The sequence below is a fragment of the Borostomias antarcticus genome, assembly GCF_949987555.1.
Source record: "Borostomias antarcticus genome assembly, chromosome: 1".
In the NCBI taxonomy this organism is placed as follows: domain Eukaryota; kingdom Metazoa; phylum Chordata; class Actinopteri; order Stomiiformes; family Stomiidae; genus Borostomias; species Borostomias antarcticus.
Window position 1 is genome coordinate 53,594,992 of NC_140234.1, and position 22,283 is coordinate 53,617,274.

Consider the following 22,283-nt stretch of genomic DNA (forward strand, 5'->3'; position numbering starts at 1 on the left):
ACACGAGGGTTCCCAGACAATATACCGATGCTACTCTGCCTCTGATAGGTGGGATGTATTGGTTCAGATTTCATATGTTGAGGCATGAGATTTTTGTTGGCGTAAACTAAGCCAATCAGACATGAGTAAATAATAATAATATAATATATAATAGTGTTTTTTTTTTTCAAAGGGGAGGATAAACATGTCATTTCAGAATAAAATGCCATTAAATAAAAACATGTATTTTATGTATTTAAAATACATAAATACAGGCTATATGTGTAATTAATTACAGAATACAAATTACTTTTAAAATTCAAGCTAAATACAAATTACTAAATACTTTAAAGTAATTAAAATACATATTTTAAATACATTTAATTAAAATACTGCCCATCTCTGGCTACAGTGCCATGGGCTGTAAACTTCTTGATGATATTGTGCAGTCGACACAGGAACATTAAGATCTCTGGAGATGGACTTGTAGCCTTGCGATTGTCCATGCTTTTCCACAATTTTGGTTCTCAAATCATCAGACAATTCTTTGATCTTCCTTCTTTTCTCCATGCTCAGTGTGGTATACACAGACACACAACACAAAGGTTGAGTTAAATTTTCTCCATTTTATCTGGCTGCAAGTGTGATTTCTATATTGCCAGCAGCTGTTACTTGCCGCAGGTGAGTTTAATTACAAATGAAAGGAGCACCACATGCTTGAAATACTATTATTTTGAAAAGGTGACAATAATTTTGTCGTGCCCATTTTGTTTAATTTTGTAAAATTATGTATAGAATGATTTGGCTTTTTTTCTCAGATTTTTTGCGTTGTTCCAATGCAAACAAAAGAAATAAACATGTGAATACCAAAGCATTTGTAATTGCATCAATTTTCTGGGAGAAGTGGTGCATTATTTGACAGAAGTGCAATGGGTGCCAATATTTTTGGCCATGACTGTATGACAAAAGACTATGGCAAAAGACAATGATACACTTGATTTTAATCAGCATGGTATAAATATATCACCATATAATACTCTGTATGCTACATAATATTTGCTTGCCTTGTACCTGTATGACTAGAGTTTGGGGTTCATCTCTGACCAAAGCCATTCACAGTGGAACCAAGAGAAATATGAAAATAAAAACATGAAAAACATGGAACCAAGGAAAGAGCCAAAAATAACTGAAATATCATAGTTGAAAATGGAGAGAGGGAAATGGAAAGACTTTTAAAACTATCAGGGAAAATAAGCAGGCCTCCACATCCATTTGGTCTGAATGAGCTGCATGATAGTGTGGCATAGGAGGGAGCCAGGGGTGAAGGGTCATCTCATTATTCATTGATGCCATACATATTCTAAGAAATAGACTCTGCCTGGACTGATAATGAGAGTAGCGGCCCAACTCTGATGGCAGCCACCCCTCCAATATTAGTCAGCCTCCTCTTTGTCTCTCTAAAGGATCCCAGGTACTATACCTGCCACCCAGAGAAAACAAGTCATGTCTCATTCATCTTTCAGCAGCCGTGGCAACTGTCATGAGGAAAACAAACCAGACAGCATCACATTCCATACCTTCCAATGCCTTTGCTCTGGGTAATTTCTAATATTTGGCATTCTCAGAAATGTAGAAATATGCAGAAATACCAAAGCATATTATAGACATTATATTAATATAACTGAGTTGAATTGGTTAAACTCACTCCTCAATATAAATACTGCCCACCCGCGCCATGGGATTGCTAGCTGGCTAAAGCAGTGTTTATGAGAGGCAGTCTTGCACGCTGGCAAGTCAGAGGACCCGAGATCGAACCCAGTGTGGGAAAGTGAGAGTGGAAGCTATACTGATGTGACACCTCTGACGGTATAACATTTATCCAGACTATTAAGAATCTTGCTCAAGGTCTTCACATTGTCATTTCTTTTCCTACTTTTGTATCCTTTTATGACTGTAGTATGAGCCATACAACTATATCCATGAGGCTTTCTGGCACTTCTCTCTTTCTCTCAAAACAGGACAAGCTCCACCAGCCCCAGAAACATTCCACCAGGCCAGAGGTCAGCCCCATGGCCTTCATAGAAGCCCCCATATCTATGAGCAACAATGGAGCATTTGTGAGTCTATAATGTTTTTAAGTGATGACCATCTACAGCATTCAAACACACATGCCCATGTATGTGCACTCACACGCATGTTTGGACAGCTGAGAGCAACAGAGAGCCCATGCCATGCACTCCCTCAGATTGCTCCTTAGCAACCTCTGACAGTTTTGAATGCCTATTAAAACATTTGAATACCAGTCTAATGTTGATAAGCGCCCCTCAAAATAATCTCATGCCACTTTCTCACTTAATCCACCTGTGGATTTTTTTTCTCTTTTTCCTTTTAAAAAATGTTGATGGACTAATTAAAGAACCGATTAATTCTCTCTGCCCCATTTCCCTTTGAGGCTCATCCAAAGCTTAAGTTTACGAGTTAAACTAATTTAATGTTTAATGTGGAATTTTGGGAAATGCACCTTCATTCTAATTTTTTATTTTGTGACTTGTGCAAGAGGAGGCTTTTTACATTGTCAGTCCTCACTACCCAGGCTGAGACCTAGCTTGACATATCCATTCTCAGACCAATTAGATATCACTGCCAATTAGATATCATGGCTTGAGGGCGCAGACGGACAAGCACTTCCAGCAGAAACAGCTGAGTCAGATCCTGTGGTTATGGGCTGTAGAATCCTTCATTACTCATGGATCCAAGTTAGCCATTAGCCAAACTGGATATATTCATGTGTATAACTCAAATTGCCAACCCTCAAGTACCTCAAGTACAGAAAAACAAAAACATCCTTCTCTAAACTACAGCTCCCAGTTGATAATAATTTCCCAAAATGAGAGAAAACATGTCTGAAAGGGTATAAATCTTTAATCAAATGAAGGTTGAGGATGAGGCCTGGCCTCCAGCACTCAGAGAGCCATGCTGAGGATTGAGATGCCGAGAGCTCGGATGCTGTTCTGCTCCCTTGAAAACAAGATGAAGAATCCCTCTTCTAACACAGACGTGTCATGGGAAAAGCCTGCTTGTATGAAGCTTCCTGCTTGCTTGGCCCACAGGGACCTCCTCCCCCAGCATTCTAAAAAGAGTGCAGCGCAGTGAGTGAACAAATTCATGTTTTATATCATCCCCTCCAGTTAACTAAGCAAAGCTTTATCATCAAATCCTCTCATGTACTGTATAACAGTGTTAATCTTTATTCAGCTCGTTGTCAGGTTCTTTGTGGTTTGATTCTAGGAGCTGAAAGATTACACTTTCCAAATATGGTTCTCCTTTGAGCTAGAGTGAACATGCAAAAAGAAAACACTGTGTCTCATGCAGTAAGTGAATGGTTAGGAGCAGTATGAGTAAGCCCCAGTCAATAAGGTGTTATGCACTGTGTGCTTTACAATTGGCCTGCCATGAGTTTTAATTAAATCATGGAATCGTGTCTCAACGTGAGACAGAGAATGAGAGAGAGATATGAAGAAAGAGAGAGTGCTGGTGAAGAGTGTAGAGTATTCCTGGCAAGAACACCTTATCCCTGCGGGCATAACTATGAAGAAAAGAATAATAGCGCATGCATTTGTTTTGTTTCACCTCATATGTGGAGTCAGACATTAGGTACAGCACATGAAGGACCTTCACACGTTAACAAGGAGGGAGTTTGTAAAACATTTCAAAGGCTTCGACAATGTAGGCCATAGAAAACTACCAAATAAACTACTGTAACTAAATTGCAATGCATTCTGTATTAGCAGTGGAGAAAGTGTGAAACTTTGTTCAATGTTTTCCTCATGTCTGTCAGAGATTAAAATATTGCTTGACTCACATACAGCATTTATTTTGTCAAACATTTTTTATCCTGGATACCCATCTGGTTCAATGGTGAAATTGCTCTTTGCAACACAGTTCTGACATTTTGCAAAGTGACCCAAAGACGATCCACCAGGCCACCATCTTAGGGATAAATGTCAGTTGGTAATTTCACTGGTTTTTGATAGGCTATTATAATTTTCCCTCTTAACTTGTACTTAGTTCATTCCAATTTGCTTGGCTGTATTGGCTTGGAAGTAGGCACTTGACTGCACTGAGACTGATTTAACCATGTTCTTAAGTGCCACACTGTTTGCCACTGCTTTACGGCCCATCAGTTTGCCTGGGCGTGCCTCAAACCGAATCACTCGATCTGAAACTTAATCACATGCAAGCCTAGGGTAGTCTCCACCAGGGAGGACTTGCGATTACATGGACTCAACCATTGGGTGCCAGTTTGCTGTGTCTGGAGTGTGGGACTGGCTGAGCCAACTACAATGTATCTTCTGCTTACACAGTACTCTGTGTGGGAGAGGCGTAGTCTTTAGTTTGGGTCAGAGAGTGCTGTATGCATAATGAAAGAGGTCAGTGGAGCCAAACAGGGGCCCCGCACCCCAGTTTTTAGATGTCTGGTGACTCTCATGAATTATGAAAGCAGATCCTGCCCCGCAGGTCTCCCAGCCACCACACAGGGATACTGGGGTACAGCGGTCCGTCTCAGACAGAGTGTCAGAGGCATTGGTTTTGGATGAGTGCACACGGGTGTGTCTGATTGTGCCATGGCTTTCCCCTCAGAGCTCCTATAGACTGAAATAGTGTTAAGTCAGTATAAGGCTAAGTAGCCATGCATTCCTCCAGTAGAGAGGGCGTGTGGGTGTTTGCCCACTCACTCCACAGTAATGAGACTCAGCTCTGCTGATTTCCCAACCAACACAACATTTTCCCTGTTCATCCTGGCTCCCACCCTACTCGTCCCTAGAGTCAAGTGCTGTAACTAACTCAGCGCTTGCTGAATCAGGGGGTATGAGATATCAAATGAGCTAAACAGAGTCAGCACTTTACATGATTTACATTCTGTAGTAAGATTCCCTTAAAATTGTACTGAAACTCAGCTTTTGTTTAAGTAAAAGCAAAAAGTAGTAGGGACATGGAAAATGACCAGGCACTGGGCAGCAACAGAACTCGAGCCATTATTCAGTGTAATTTTATCAATGCCTGATACTACAATCCTTTTCAGATGTAGCCTCCAAACCAAAATGGAGATGGCTCTGGCGCTCTGTGTCCCCCAGTCTTCCTGGGTACTCTCGGCCAGTCTGGTTTTGCATTATTTATGGGGTTTTAATTGAATATGCCTTTGTTCCACAGGTGTGTGTCTCACCAACAAAGGAGGGGCCCTGCCCCCCACCCCCCACCCCACCCCTCCCCAGCATGAAATGGGGGTTTCATCCATCACATTAAGAGGTGCTGTATCAATCATTAACAAGTAGCCAAATGTAGAAAGGTTGATGGACAGCTTGACAAATATGTGACGATGAAGTTGGACAAGGTGATGATATTTTACATTTCAGTAGATTTATTTTAGGCATCAATGATAAGCCATATGCTGGCCAGGGAATCACTGACCCTAAATATAAATGGCTGTAAAGCAGAGGGGAAGAAAATAATGTGTTTGCAGGTGTTCACTCTCAAAGAGCCTTAGACCAGACTTAATAAAAGTGAATCTTGCTACACTCTCAAGGCTTTGGTGGTGTGATGGGGTGCTGATATATTGTACACCTGATACTTAAAATTCCCTTTTCTTGGGTGGCCACACATCTATGAATTCCACAGCAGTTTTCTGCTGTAGGGGTCAACATTGTAAGCAGTCTAGCAGTCCCAAAATATGTGAGTTTAAAAGCTGTTTCAGATGACAAACAGGGCTGCTCATCTAAAGCAGGATTACTCCTCCTTGCAGAGGGATTTACAATTCTCTCTCTCTCTCTCTCTCTCTCTCTCTCTCTCTCTCTCTCTCTCTTTGTCTTCACCGCTGTTTGAATAAAGACAAAGCCACTGACCAAACCCTCTTTGTCTACTATCCTCATGCCTAGCTATTGAAAATAGCGACTTTTAGACGGAGAGAGTTTGCGGAATTTAACTGGGTGCTGAGGCCATAGATTGTACAGCCTTAATCTTCTAACATGGCCTTCTCCTCCTTCCCAGAGTAGTCTGTTTATAACAGTTTACTGCAGCACCACAGTAACTTTAAAGGGATTCTTTACGGCTCTTTTGTGTTCAGCTTTGTTTCTCAGTGATGCCCATGATTGCCTGCAGAGGTACTTTCCTTTCAAAGAACTGACTTGACTAGCATTATTAAGGCATCTAATGTTTGTTTGTTTATTAATTAATTTTTTGATTTTTTACTACAGAAACCTTGGCAAAACGATGGCTGGAATAAATCAGGAAATAATGACACTTCATTTGGCTAACCTACATAACTGGGAATCTTAATGTACAGTATGCACAACAGTAGCTCAGTGAGACCCAGATACTGCATGTTGTGAATTTGAATTTGAATGTGAATGTTAGAATGTAATTTTGATAAAGAATTATTATCTGTTTTTAGCGCAGCACAACAAAAATAACAAATATTTTGACCTCTGTCAGATTTTGTGTTCAGATTACTGGTATGGGCACAAGGTCAATCCCAAGTGTTTGATTTGATTTATTTATTCCTCATGTATGTCAGTAATCTCAACAAGATTTGTAATCTGTTTGCTCAGTATACACAAAAAGAAATTGGTGTCATACATATTGCGGTTCTTCTGAAAATAAGACCAGCAGTTACTCAAAAATAAATGGAATCATGGATATTATTGTATTACTGTAATGATCATGAGTTGACTTTCAGCGTGCCCATCTGGACATTTGTTGGCACAGACAAATACATCAACAAGGACAACCAACAGACAGATAGACCTCAAAACTCATCCACCCCAGACCCATCCCCCATCGACCATTCAGGAAGCTTACCATATGCAGCTAAAGGTTAATGTCCACACCATTACAGAAAGAGATTGCACGCCTGTCCTTGTTGTTTTAATTCACTTGAGAGAAACCGTATGAGATTTATATCTAACACACAATTACTCTAATCATTGAAGGACATTTCCCAGCAGGCTGATGTATCCCTTACTGTTTTAAGTGGGTCATCTTGTCATGGACTTTCTCATGGCCCACTTAAATGTGTATGAAGTCATAATTAGATCATTTTTCAACCAAGCAGGAGAGTAGTCTTTTTATGTTTTAAGGTGGCAGTCATCTCACTATACTTTGGGCTACAGGCCATATCCACCTAAATTTCATCAACTTTTCAACAAACAAAGCGATCAACAATTGCCCTCGAGCAGACGGTACAAGGCGCCCAGTTGGAAATTGAATCGTTTTAAATACTCATTTGTGCCGACCGCAGTTAGAATGTTGATGGGGCCAAATGAAGGAATGGAGTTGTGGCAATAGTCAAGGTGTTTTTCTTCGCTTTCACTGGGGCAAGTGCAACGTGGGTTGTGTGCAATAGTCTATGTATGTGCAATGTGTTGTGTTGTGTATGTGCAATGTGTTGTGTATGTACAATGTGTTGTGAGTGATATGTGCAATGTGTTTTGTATGTGCAATATGTTGTGGACAATGTGTTGTGTGTAGTATATGTATGAGAGACAAGTGATGTGTTGTCCATCCTCTGTTTCTATGTATAGAGTTGATACGTGCAGCAAATGAGTCCAAGACAAATTTCCCTGAGGGGACAATAAAGTCTATTCTATTCTATTCTATTCTATTCTATTCTATTCTATTCTATTCTATTCTATTCTATTCTATTCTATTCTATTCTATGTCATGTAATCTTTTTCCCTATTTCAGTTAGCATTTAAAATGTATAGTTCAGATAACTTGAAAGAGATGTGTTTTGAGATGTTCAATTCAAGGGGAAGTAAATACAATTTATCCAATTAAGGCATTTCTTCTGTGAAAAAAAGGTCAATGCGTGAACTGCATTGAGTATGCTTACCTCATACACCTACCCCTCCCCAAATCCTTTGTCAGTTCGTACTTTACCATTGAGTCCCAAAGTGGCAATTCCCAGTTTAAAAAATGGTGATTAGATACCCTCTAGTGGAGAATTACGTGAAAACCAACATATCCAGAGAGTCATTTACTTACCCTTATTTCACTAGGCCTATACATAGGAATGTCTATCGGACAATTTAATATTCATATCTGTTCTGGTCATTTCATTTCAAAAAGTTGATGATAGTCCTACACTTTCAATTATGAAATAGGGTTGTTGTGGGGTCAGTTCCAACTTAACCAAATCCTTGCAATTGTCCATTATTTTCTCTGTTAATTAATTGTTTGATTGCTGAGTAATAGAACCACCACAAAACCCTGCCATAAGAAGTAAAGTCATCTGCATTGTGATTTCAAGTTTCAGTGTGTAGAAATCATGGCATGCAGAGCTATATTTCTGGGGCTACGATTAGAGGAATAGTTAACATTTTGCACGCTTTAATAAGTATAATGCATGCAAACATGAAAACGTAGAACACAAATAAACAACTGCTACCAATCACTTCTTGAAAATGTACAAATGTTTACGAGAACAGTTGCCACAACATTATGAAACATCATCCTTAAACTTTCTCGACCACAAACAATCCCACCTGAGTATAAATCACGCAGAAGTATTTAGACTTAGATGCAATATTTTGTAGTGTTTTGAATGAGCATATTTGTACACAAAAATGTTATCATGGTCTTTCCAATATGGTTATCGTAAAAGCCATGATTAAATGTCAATAAATAACAGAATTGACATGCAGCTCCTCTGAACTTCAATCACCTTAATGTGATATTTCTGGATGTTGTGAAACACAAAGTGGTTAACACATGGTTTCAATTATGCTTCTTTTGGGTTTCTAGAACCACTAGAATGCATGGTAATGGCACACTCAATATGCAACCCAAGTTAATTCTTCATGCCCATATTTCCATTCATAACATGCAACAAACATCAAGAGTGCTGCACTTTAATTCCAGGCTCTGGATTGCACAAACTCTCTTGGCCCTCTAACTATCTAGAGAAAGATAATGATTCTCAGGGTCAGGAGTCATATATCTGTATCACCCCTGCTCATGGTTCATTTACAGATATAGAGGGGGGTTGTACATACAGTAAGCAGCTACAGATGTAAACAATCTCAGCACTTGCGGAATACTACATTTTCTTCTCCATATGAGGCAAAAAGAAACTGCTGAATCTATAAAAGACCTTTAACTTTATAAAAATGTTGCATCTTTTACATTTGTTTTCTCATTTTGTCCCTTTTCTGTGAATCAGCAATGAAGTTTAATCAATAATTATGGTACTAGCCATAATTATGAAAAACTTCCCCTCCATCCCTACCACAGTTTCAAAGAAACATAAGGGGCTGGAAATATGAAGGATAGTCAAGGTTCATATAGTACAAGATCGCATTACTTTCATACCTCCACCAGTATGGAAATGTTACCCTGTAAAAGTCATGTCAGATTTCTTGATGCCCTGAAGGCTTTGGCATTGTTAGCTTATTCGCTTTAGTTTGCGATAAAATGTGGCAGCCAGCAAAATGGCAGCCACACCGACTACAATGAGAACAGCCACAGCGATTCCCAGACCAACAGAAGCGCCTCTCTCATAGTCCGGACCACCAGTAGGCGCTGTGCACAAAGGAACACAGGATTAGTATCTGGCAACACCAAAAAGCAATGGAAGATGTTCCCAACTGACTATATAATAACTCTAATTCTATTATGATCTCCTCAAAATCTAAGACTATTCAATCAAGAAGTCCCATAAATAAAATATAACAATAATAATAATAACAATAACAATAATAATAAACAATCGCAATAATAATAATAATGTTATTATCATAACAGCAATAATAACAGTAGTAGTAGTAATAATAATAATAATAATAATATTGGCAATGATAATACTACTACTACTACTTGTAGTAATACTACTACTACTACTACTACTACTACTACTACTACTAATAATAATGTTTACCTTGGTCTTTGGAGAAAAGGGCTGGAAGGAAGAAATACCAGTGTTGATAATCATTTCAAAATTATTTTGCATTATATGGACATTGAAAACTAAAAATAAATTACTTAAATAATTCATTATGATTATGCTATATCATCTGTGCGGTCCCTCCAAGTACTTTACATTAAATGTATATGGATATCTGGAGAGAGAAAGAGAGAAAGACAGTGGACTTACTGCCCTCAACCTTGGTCCTGATTGGCAGTGTGAGGAGAGTTTGCTCAGTAATGCCATCCTTGATTATGGTGGTCTCCACGGCCCTCCTCCTCCTCCTCTTACATTGCTGTATGGAAATACAGTAATAGAGAAGAGTTAACAGAGCATAGGGCCCATACTAGTCCTTACAGAGCAATTGCCTAAAACCAGATATGAATTCTATCACATGGCAATAATTCAATCCACCTGTTAGGGTTATTATGTACTGTAGGCTACTGTAACTCTCCAGAAGATTTACCCCTGTCCTGTCAATGGAGTCAGTGTTGTCTTGTAGGCTACCTGAAAGCTTTCACAAGTGGAGCGTTCACAGAGTCGGGTGATGCAGTGCAGGTAGTAGGTAGAGATGGTCTGGTTTCTCTGCTCGGTGAAGCGGAATGCCGGGAAGGAGAAGCGAGCTTTCTGGCTCACCCCGTTCTCCAACATGGTGGTCATGGTATCTATGGAGCACCTTTTGAAAAAAGGCGAACCTCACAAGTGCCCATTTGCACATCACACCAGTAGATACAGAGAGAGTATTAATTCTTGTATAGATGATGTTGCATTTTAAGAACATGGCCCCCTTGGCACTTCAGATGATGTAACTACACCTCCATTTGAATATTAGATACACTTGAGAGAAGAGGCTCTGTACAAATGTAGCTCACAGGTGGACTATGGCTGAATGCAGCTCAAGCATGAAGTACAGTTAAACATTAGCAGTTGCAAAATTTATGTAGGCACTTATGTGATATGAAAGGGGCAACTTACACTTTCACCTCAATATCGATTGATGTGTATTTTTTTTCTCTCTCTTTTTGACTTACGAGACGAAGAGATTAAAGACTGTTGAGTTGGAGGGAAAGGGTGAGACTGAGGCATAACACCGGTCCAGAAGAACATGGTACCTGTGGAGAAAGACATGTCACAGGCAGAACCTTTTCACACTGACAGAAATTTGGTTTCAGACAGAAAATCAGGGTTGAAAGGATGAAAACAATCCAAATTATTTGTTAAGGTTTTGACGACATGACAGCATAAGTATAATGGCGAAGATCTTACTGGGATGTCAGGTTGGCAGCGAGAACCTGAACGTAGATTGTGGTCCTCAGTTCAATACCTGAAGGTGGTATAATGAGGGGTGTGGTGTAATTTTCATCCTTGTAGAGAAAAATGAAGTAAATCATTTGAGTGGAATCATAAAAGCATTATAAAATAATAAAATAATGAGGTTTACAGATGTATATTATAAAATATTTGGGATAGCACTACAGAGGGCGCATTACAGTTGGCCAAGTTGGCAGAGGGCCATTTATGACAGTCTGTGAAGTGTGTATGAGAGGATTGTGACTGGCGGAAGACAGGTCTTTTCTCTTACTCTGAACAGGGACATGCTGAGAGTACTGATGAAGCTGCCATTGTTGTCCTTCAAAGCTATGGAGGAAGATGACCTGAGAGAGGGCAGAGCAGAGAGAGAGAGAGAGAGAGAGAGAGAGAGAGAGCGAAGCGTCAAACACAATATGGTTTCCCAATTATACCTAACCCAGACAAACTGAAGAACTGAAAAACTGTATGAGTGTGAAATTCAATTGCTCTGTGAGTAGTCTGCATATCAAATCTGAGAAAGACTGAGAGGACAAGGTTAAGGTACTGTACAGGCCTACACTTACACATCCACCTGGGTGTTGTTGATGAGATACTCCAGGGGATAAGCACAGGAGTAGTAATATTTCAGCTCAGCATTGTAGGTGACTGTCCCTCGGGTAGTATCAAATGATCGGACCACACCGCTCACGTTGACTGACTGAACGTTGGAGAAGTCTGAGAATATTCCCGTGCCAGCTGCATTCGTGGTCTGAAAGACATAACATCATTATGCATTTTCCACATTTGTTGCTATGAATGGACAAACAGGTTTGGACAAAATGTGAATCGACAAAAGGTAAATATGAATGGACAAAGGTAAATATGATGAAAGGTAACTTTTTAAAATAATTTAAACTAAATCCCATTATTCTCTGTCCTTTATTGCTTCTACATAAAATATAGTCAACAATCATTGCTGATTGAACAAATTTACAGGAGTCCAAATCTCAGCTCTCTCCCATGTATGAAGTGATGAGAATCACATTTATACTTATATTTATTCTTTCTAAATGTAACCAGTACCCTCAGCCAAGGGCTGTTACTGCATTCTGCTGAGTTTTTAGACTACAATCCACAGGACAGAGACCTAATGCTAAACTCACCACAAAGGTACTCCCGCAGGCATTCCCTTCACGGAGGGGGAAGCTGAATCTCAGCACTGGCGGAATCACCAATGTGTCCAGAGTGCCCTGGCAGTCTATTATATCCTTGATGTGGTTCAGGATCAACAAGCTCTCGTTGTATCCAGTGTAGACAGCCGGGCAGATGAGAATAGCCAGGTCTATGGTGGAGGTCCCACAGACCACCGAGATGTCGGTGTACTCTGATGAACGCAAAATGATACTTTCGCTTGGCAAGACTAACAAGGGATTCAAGTGTCTTAATACAGAACAATACTGCAGAAAGTACAGTTGCCCTTGTTCTCAAACAAAGCTATTTAAGATGGAATCCAAACAATGTCTTAAATCAGACTGAAAGCCCGAACACCTCATCCTTGCATCCCAACAACAGTAGTTGCCACCCAGATTGCAGCTAAGACAAGGAGGAACTCAGATGGGTAGTTGGAGAGATACCTGGTTGCCGGGCGAATGCACCACAGTCAGATGAGTTAAGGGCCTGATGGCCCACTATGCATAAGGAGGTCAGGATGAGGAAGCTGGATATAGCCATCTCAACAATCTGCCCTTCAAAAAAAGTCTAAATCAAAACACACAGTTGTTAGTGCAAACCGCATATAAATGAAGTCCAAGACAAAGCAAAATGCACCATCTATAAGTCCAAAGCAAGATTTACAATCCAATGTCAAGTGGCACAATATGTTATTGGTTTGACTCTGTATTCCTAACAATACTATAAAGCCAACTGTCATAGCTGATCTTACCTCTTCAATCTTTTAGCTGAATTATGCTAGGTTAGCGTAAGCTCGGTGTATATATGCACCCTATAAGAGTTTTATGGTTCTCACACTTTCCTGGGATTGGTTAGAAACAAGGTCAATGCTACTTTGGTGGGGCTGTCTCAGTTAGTGTGAACAATTCACTTTTGTGGTTGAGGTACACTGGTGCTTTCCTGGAGGCAAATGATGAAACCCAACACAGTCCTCCTTCAAAGTTACATGTTAGACAATGTCCAGGTTGCTTTGTTTGCGATCCTCCACACCTTTGCATGCTAATATGAAACTAAATGAAGTATGGTTCATGGTGTTCTGGGACCACACGCACACACACACACACACACACACACACACACACACACACACACACACACACACACACACACACACACACACACACACACACACACACACAATGTAAGGGTGTTTCTCTTCCCTTACAAGGAGTTTCAGTTTTACTGCAACGGGGTTGACCCTTATTTTGACCATAACACATTATCACTGGACAGGTCGCAATTTAATTAAATTATGAATGACTGACAAGATACTGTCTCTCCCATAACCCTACCCCCTTTATGATAATGGTTAGTTAAAATGGCTGGGTTATAACATTTTGGTATAGTATGACTATGACCTCCTTGACCATTTCCTCTCCAAGGAATCCAAGGAAATCCCCAGGCACTCAAAAAACACTGGTGTTTGTTAGTATTTTTTATGAGAAAGTCAAATGAACCATGAAATTGCAGCTCTTTAAAAAGATCTACGGTTCAAACTTCTCATCAAGAGATGTTCTTATTTTCTCTAAGATTTCAAGGTGAACTCAAAGGAGTCATGTGTAGGACAGCAGCTGTTACCTGATCTTGTCAGGTGAGCCACCTGGGAAGAGGAAACATTTAGTCTGATTAGGGTCAGAGTCAGAGTACTGGGTGTTGCCCTCGCTCTATTGTCAAGTGCACAAAAACATGGCGAGAATTACGGACACTCCACTTAACATAATCATAGTCATGACATGCTAAGGGGTCTTTCAACCTCCTCACCTGATTACATGTATATGTTTGTAGGTCACCCCTTGAAAATGAATGCAGCGTTGATTTAGACTTTGCCTTGGACCATCCCCATCCCAAGAAAAGCAAAATCGGTTATCAAAGTAAAACGAGAGGGTGATGATAGTATTCATTTCTCTCCACTCACTCATCGATGACCATTGTGTGCTTTGAAAGTGTATAATAGCTCTTGAAATCATGGATTGGAATGTAGTGTAGTGTGGGTTAGAACTGGACGCAGATGCATAATTAGACATGTCCCATCAGGTCACCAGGAACGCAATGCTCCTAATGGTCCAAGGAAATCAATGTAATGCAATTCAGCTATTAAGTCTGAGAAACATTACACAACCTTCTTAATCATTATTCATAGAACATTTAAAAGTCCACAGCCTAGTAGGAGTACAAGAAAGGATTTGACAATATATCAACAAAAATGTTTACTGATGCATGCATTCATCAATATGATCATAACTTGTAAAATCTTTATTTGAAAATGAAGATACACAGTAAAAAAAGACAAAAAAACAGCACTCAAACTTAAGTAAACTCCTGATTCTGATTCAATCCTTTGTCAGTTAAAAGCTTTGAGTTTGAATTGGCTTATTCAAAGTCAGTCATCCATCATTGTGGTCTTTGGATATAGATGCTACTATAGAAGCTACAATCAATCTAAGATTCATCTTCTCACATGTTAGTAAAGTAGCCTACATTTTCTTGGGTTAATATGGGTCAAATCTGTGTCATTGAAATCAAATAGCTACAACAAATAATGTTTTGATGCGGGCCTTTGTTCCCTTTCTGTCATTATGGGTGACTGGGTAGTTTTCATGACCCTTATTTGTTTAATGGAACTGTATCCTGTACCAAGCAATGGGATTACAAAAAGGCTGAGGTATTGTAGTAAATATGAGCTTCACATGATGATCTAGGGGATGATCCAGATGAGCCTCACATGATTTCCTTTCAAAACAGTGTATGATCCGGCAGCTAAAAACAAAGCACAATGGGCAGCTAGAAACAAAGGGCAGCTAAAAACAAAGAACAGTATGGGGAAGACCGTTCTTTGGCACACAATGGGAAATGAAATATTTACAATATCATTATGTACTTTGGTTTATGTACATACTGCATGTGACAGAGTTTGGCAAGGAAAATAATATTAGCCACAGTAGGAGGCTGAAACTCAGAAATAAAGAATAAGAGAATTGTTTAAAGACAGAGGGAAATGGACAGAGGAAGAGAGAGAGAACGAGAGCCAAAGAGAAAGAGAGAGAGAGGGAGAGAGAAAGGAAGACAGGGAGAGAAAGAGAGAGAGTTAAAGAGAGAAAGTCAGAGAGAGGGGGCTGGGTTTGAGAGGAGTGGGTGTTCATTTGAAGCTGGGATTCCAGGTGCCAGAGGGTGTGGCAGATGGGAGGCGGACTCTTCGAAGCAGATGGAGAGAAAGCAGGAAGAAGCCAATGCTGACTCCACCCAGAATGACCACACCTGATAGCAGCGCACTGGTCAGTGGGTTCATCGGGAGGGAGAGGTTATTCGACGCAGCTGGATTACCACACACAAAAGCAGAGGCTTCAACATACAGGCTTCAACATACACACACTTTGACACAAGCTGGTATGGTAAATAATACATAGGAGACACAAAAGAGAAGCACAACATGTTTGAGTGAACACTGCCCTAAGATCCACAGATATCACATTTTCTTGGTAACTCTCCATCAAGAGAAAATACATAAGAAAGATTTAGTAAACTTTGGGAGCTTACCGAGTTGTGAGTTATTAGTTGGTGTTTCATCTGTAAAGAGATATATTTTAATTTATCTGATTTCCAAATATGGAGCCCATAGTAGTTATTAGCTAGTGTAACTGAGTTAAACTGGTTAAACTCAGTCCTCAGTATAGTAATACCACCCACCTGCGCCATTGAATTGCTAGCTTTTCGGTGGCATAGCTGGCTGAAGCGGTGTTTATGAGAGATGTGTGTTGGTAAGTCAGAGGACTTAAGTTTGAACCAAGTGTGGGCAAGTAGGGTTGAAGGCATACTGACAAGCGACACAGTTTTATGTTTTTACCTATATTTTTTTAAGGAAAGCACTATGTGCTACATGGATTTGTATGAATGGTGCTATATAAATAAAATGACATTGACATTGACATTGACACAGTGACACCTGTTGCAAGTGGTGCCGTGACCCGGATACGTGGTTGGGCTCAGCTCGACCAGGGGTCGCTGTGGTGTGTATGGAGTGAGTTTAGGGGGGTGAGTGGATCCAAGTTGAATTGGTTAAAGTCACTCCTCAGTATAAATACCACCCATCCCTGCCATCAAATTGCTAGCTTTTCGGTGGCGTAGCTGGTTAAAGTGGTGTTTAGGAGAGGCGGTCACATGTGTTTGTCTGAGGTCTGAGGACCCAAGTTCGAACCCAAGTAGGGTGGAAGCCATCAAGCGATGCAGTGACACCTGTTACTCTATCAGAAGATAGATTACTGTGTAGACGGATTAGACTTTGTTACATACCACTCCTGGTAATGATGGGTCCAGCGGTGATGATGGCATTCCCAGACGCTGGTCTGGATGCCGTACTCTCCTCGTTGTCCCTTCTACGCCGACGACCACAGATCTACCAACCATATCATGTTCAGATCAATCACATCAATCAAAGACTTTTACATTTGGGTAATTTAGCCAACGCTTTTACCCGAAGCTATGCACATGTCTAGAGTAAGTGACTGTACACCCCAGTCATCATCAGTAAAGCCTTCAATAAGTGCCACCCGCAGGCACAGTGCTATCATAATATGATATGCAACACATGTAAAGTAGGTTGCACTGGTGCTGCTAGACTCAAATTTATAAGAGAAGGTCATAGCTAGATAGTTGAAACCGACACAGCAGTTCATCAACATATTGGAAACACCTTTAGATTAAGAATGATATTAGAATAATGATCCTTACTGGCATGAGCATAATGCAATCATCCACCCGACAAAGCTTGGTGACACAGTGCAGGAACACAGTGGACATTTTCTGGTGTCTGTGTTTGACAAAACGGAACACCTCGAAGGCAAAACGACCCATCTGACTCTTCCCATTCTCAAAAACTGTTGTCTGTGGGTCTTTGTGACAGCTGTTTTGAAAGAATGCACACACACACGCATGCACGCACGCACGCACACACACACACACACACACACACACACACACACACACACACACACACACACACACACACACACACACAGGATGCAATGGAAATTAAATGTCTAGGTCTGTATTTAAAGGGGCATTCCAATATTTCAAACATTTAGCTTGTTTTTGCACTTACTACGGGTGTAGTAGAACAATTTAGAACAGCTTTAGATACTTTTTAAAGATTGGTAGTGCTTTCAGATTGCACCAATTGATCAAATGGCCAGATAGACCACTGAAATCACAGTCATGGCTGTGGTTCAGGAGGTAGAGCAGATTGCATGATTGTAGGGTCGACGGTTCGAACCTAAACTGGAGCATGGATTCTCTGAAGTGCCTGGATTATAGTAAGAAACAGCTTTAATTCTGCATCCTTCCACTACACTCCGAGTAACTGCAAAAACAAGATGAATGTTCTAAATCTCGGAGCGCCCCTTTAAGATACTCAATGAGAATATTCTGTCATTCACCAGGAAAACCATTATGAGGGTTTGTATCGTAAGTGGACGGGTGAATAGGTAATAGGGCACTTTGGTTCATCCAGGAATCATTTGGGAAAAAGCAAGATTACCCAAAGAAAAGGTCGTAGCGCAGTTCATCATTTGGATTCCCTGAGGGGGTGGTGTAACAGTAGTCCATCAAGATATTCCATCTACAAAGAGACAAAACGGTGAGGGGCTGATACTGGATAGAGATCTAACCAGACAACACGACAGGACAGAGCAGACTTTCTGGGTTTCTGGGCTGGCGCCTTCACACAGCCAATGAGGACAGGTGAATGTGAATAAATCCCAATTGGTGGAGCTGAATTAAATGGTCAACAGCAGACTTCACCAAGTCTATGTCATCTGAACTATGTGAGAGAACCACAGGAGGACTACAGGAATCCAGAATTATGATGTAACACATAAGCCTACAATAATAAACAGGAGTGCAGTGGTCTCATGTGATATGTTTGGGGGAATTATCAATATTAAATGTTACCGTTTATCCAGATTTGTGGCTTTAACTGCAGCAAATACTCTGGTTTTCAAAGCCAACCCAGCCATTGGAATAGAGAGAGGTTGGTTGTAGGTTGAGTCCTGTAAAGAAATAGTCAGGCAGTGAATCTATAGGCTGCCACATCCAACAGTCACAGTAAAATGTATCTAGTCTCTTGATAACTCATGTTACTCACAAAAATGAGACATCATAGTAGGACACAGAAAAAGGACACTACAGTGGACATTACCGTGTACTCACATTATACAGCATCAAGCTCAAAGTGCTCACAAACGTCCCATTGTTGTCCTTTACTGATATTGCAGCAGATGATCTACAGAACAAATTGAGGTTTGATTGAAACTTCAAATGAAGCAACTGTCGCTTGTTCATTAGTCATTCAAGACTCCAGCTTTAGTCGAATCACCCCTTTAAGAAATAGAATATTATAATATTTCTGGCAGGAACTTACGATGCCAGCTGTGAGTTGTTGACCAGGTACTCCAGGGGATAGCTGCAGCTGAATTTGTAGAGCAGGCCTGGAAGGTAGCTGATGATGGTTGGAGGGTCTGGGGTGTCTATGTACCCCGAGACATTTCCTATCTGCACCAGGGACATGTTCCCATAGGCATTGGCCCCATAGGCTGTAGTCACCTGTGGAGAGAAACATTACCTCTGATTCAGAATACAAATAATGAGCCAACAACACCTTGTGTGACCAAACATATGCTGCAGAAATTTGAAATATATAGCTAAGTTGTTCTGTATGACCATGCCTCTGAAAGCGTTTGTGATAGAGTTCCAGCGTATGCGCCTCACCACTAGGCTGTTGCCGCAGGCCTCCAGGGTGCTGAGGCTGATGCTGAACAGCACTGCCGTGGGGAACGTGTTGTTGTTGATGAAGCCCCGGCAGTGTGTGTCACCATGGTGACCATTGAGCGCCAGGTCTGCATCGGTGTACCCTGAGAACAGCACCGGACAGAAGTTGATCTTCAATGTGATGGTCTGAACCCCGCAGTACACAGTGATGTCCCGCTCCGCTGGAGAAAGAGAGAGAGAGAAGGGGGAGAGAGAGAGAGAGAGAGAGAGAGAGAGAGATCCAAAAAAGATCCATCAAATTTTACCAGCATCTAAGAACCAGTGACCTCGACTCCTACCACCACAAAGCCTTTAAACGCCAAGGCGAGACAAGTGCCCTCAGCCAAATGGTCCTGAGACTATGTTCACAGAGTTACCCCTCAACACCTCAGGACATTCCTCAGATAATCTGGCCCAACCAAATTATAAGTAAACAAAAAGAAAATTATATTAACCATTGGAAAAATATTACAAAAACCCAAAGTAAACTTGAATGCTATTTGGCCCTAAATAGAGAATACACAGTGGCAGACTATCTGACCACTGTTTCAGATCAAAAACTGAGGAAATCATTGACTATGTACAGGCTCAGTGAGCACAACCTAGCCATTTAAAAGGGTCGACACAGGCAGACCTGGCTGCCTAAAGAGGAGAGATTCTGCCAGCAATGCTCCAGAGGAGAGTTGGACACAGAGCTACACTTCCTCTTTACAAGTTTCTTACTGGAAATTAGACGAAAATGCCCCAAATTCGAATCCCTAACAGAACAAAAAAGAGTCTAGTACCTTTTAGGAGAGAAGAATGATTGTGCTATTATAGCCGCAACAAGTTGCCGAAACCTTAGGGACAGCCAGTAGCACAACTTGCTCTTTTATTTATTTATTATAATTATAATAATAATAATAAGTATTATTATTATTATTATTATTTTATTATTTATTTATTTTTCCTTTTATTTAGCCACATTTTTACTAGAAATATTACTTACTAGAAAGAGAGCTGTTAGTTTTTAGTTAACTTACAGTAATTAACCATATACTTAATCAGTTTTTTTCATGTTATTATTGAATTGTGTGAGAGAAACACAACATAGAGGAGTAAAAAGCAGATGATGTTTTTGAAGGTTACAACACAATATACTGACATATCTCAAGAAGTATAATTGACAGATTGCAAGTGTATGTGATGTGAATTTTACACAGTGCTCATAGTCCTCACCGGGAAACCTGCTGTGGTAGTTGGCATCACAGTTGTATCCATTAAATTGTGCGAAGGCTGAAGCGGTCCTACTCGTCATCAGAAGGAGGATAAAACACACTCGCTCCATCTTTACACCTGGAGAGGTTCACACATTTTCGTTCTCAGAATGTCATCACCCAGATGTCTCAGGTGCTGCACACCATATTACCAATTGTACTGTTACTGTACCTTCAAATTAAAATGGTTTCTTTTCAATCCTGCCCAAATCATTCAATATCTCCGATGTAGTCTTCCACTTGTACTGGACCCTTTTATTGACCTCAACCCCTCTTCCCTGGTCCCCTAACCCTTTCGCTCTCCCTCTACTCGGAACCCCTCTTACTCCAGGCCCCTTTACCTTAGCCACTTAAACCAAATCCCCCAAAGCCCCACTACCCAACCCCTTTTAAGTATGGGTCCCAGTTCAACCCATTTCCCCCCCTCCCCTCCCTGTTACCCACTCCCTTCTCTCCAAACCTTTGCTCCATTCCCTTTTCTCTTCAACCCCTTTCACCCCACTCTCCACTTTATGTAAAATCTACTAACACCAGTCTTACAACCCCACTTGCTGTGGTTGGGAACCCCTCTTACCTCGTCTGCAGTGGACACCTATAGCACTGCTCCATGTGGTCTCAGCTGCAGCAAGCAACCGAATGGAAGACTCTGTCATGCCACAGTGTATGTGTGTGTGTGTGTGTGTGTGTGTGTGTGTGTGTGTGTGTGTGTGTGTGTTTTACGGAAGGGGAGAGAAAGAGAGATACCCAGCAACTCATTATCCAAACACTTCAACAAAAAGTGCTGTCCCACGGAACATGGGAAACTCTGAATGGTCAGGACAAATCTTTTCACGGCGCCCCGAAACCTGAGCGGGCTTGGAAGTTTCCCACTCATCTCCCCTCGGCCTGATCTCTGTCTGTCATCCCACACAAACGGCGGGCCTCAGCAGGGGGCCTGGCGCGTGAATGAAGCTGTCATCAGGTGCTGAGGAGAGCGGGCCGTGGCCTACATTCACATGGACATAAAAGTCAACAGTCTAATGCAGGGTTGTGTGTAAGTAATTGGGATGCACAGGGCATCACTTAGAGTGAAGCTAATTGTATGCCCTGTACAATGAAAATCATGGTGGATGTTGGGGCATTGGTAGGCTTGTAAGCTTTATATTTTGCATGGGATTGTATTGTTTAGCTGCTGCACTTCTACCCAACGTAATGTAGTTTACCATAATTAAATGCTGTTTGTTTTCCTCTACAGTATGTGGAGCTTCATGAGATTCATTCAATAAAGGAGAGCTTTACTGTTTTTTTTTGCTTCCCTCTGGGAAATTAAGGATAGGATCAGTGTACAGTATATTCTCCCCCCTTTCTTTCTGTGAAGTGCATTGTTGTCTTTGTGTATGAAATGTGCTATAAATAAAGTTTGATTTTGACTTGAAATATTTGTGACCTTTCAAGGAGAATTTTGCACTCTTGGCCTGCAAGTTAATCCTTCTCTGGATAAGGGATCTCACTCACTCTGCCTTTGTGTATAAAAGAATGTGCTTGGAAACACGAAAACTAGTGGCAACTGAGCTGCCAGCTTGAAAGAGACTAATTAACTTTGCTGAAGTATTAAAACACATTGAAGTTAAGTTTATAAGACACAGTACAAATCTATCTTCAGCATCAAAATAAAAAACTAGGGCTGTGAGCAGCAGTGAGCGGGCCCTTGCACCCCACGCGTGTTGGGGTGCAGTGTCATTAAAGGGTGTGCTATTTCGGTGTCCAGTATTGAGAGAAACTTCCTGTCACCA

At 40.8% G+C, this 22,283-nt stretch overlaps 2 protein-coding genes across 2 annotated transcripts; both read right to left on the reverse strand.

Annotated features, from left to right (window-relative positions):
* Positions 1 to 2,942: 2,942 nt before the first annotated feature.
* Positions 2,943 to 12,958, reverse strand: LOC311307755 (zona pellucida-like domain-containing protein 1; the record flags this gene model as incomplete). Its single annotated transcript, XM_084436620.1, has 10 exons — positions 2,943 to 3,109; positions 9,478 to 9,555; positions 10,127 to 10,232; positions 10,445 to 10,613; positions 10,969 to 11,049; positions 11,204 to 11,301; positions 11,520 to 11,592; positions 11,812 to 11,996; positions 12,391 to 12,611; positions 12,862 to 12,958. The coding sequence occupies 10 exons, from the start codon at positions 12,956 to 12,958 to the stop codon at positions 2,943 to 2,945; spliced, it is 1,275 nt and encodes a 424-aa protein (XP_084292746.1).
* Positions 12,959 to 15,593: 2,635 nt separating this feature from the next.
* On the reverse strand, positions 15,594 to 20,582 carry LOC311309843 (zona pellucida-like domain-containing protein 1; the record flags this gene model as incomplete). The annotated part of the gene is made up of 10 exons (XM_084439168.1): positions 15,594 to 15,769; positions 15,992 to 16,021; positions 16,745 to 16,847; positions 17,183 to 17,354; positions 17,988 to 18,068; positions 18,401 to 18,498; positions 18,659 to 18,731; positions 18,870 to 19,051; positions 19,217 to 19,437; positions 20,474 to 20,582. The coding sequence occupies 10 exons, from the start codon at positions 20,580 to 20,582 to the stop codon at positions 15,594 to 15,596; spliced, it is 1,245 nt and encodes a 414-aa protein (XP_084295294.1).
* Between the last annotated feature and the right edge of the window lie 1,701 nt (positions 20,583 to 22,283).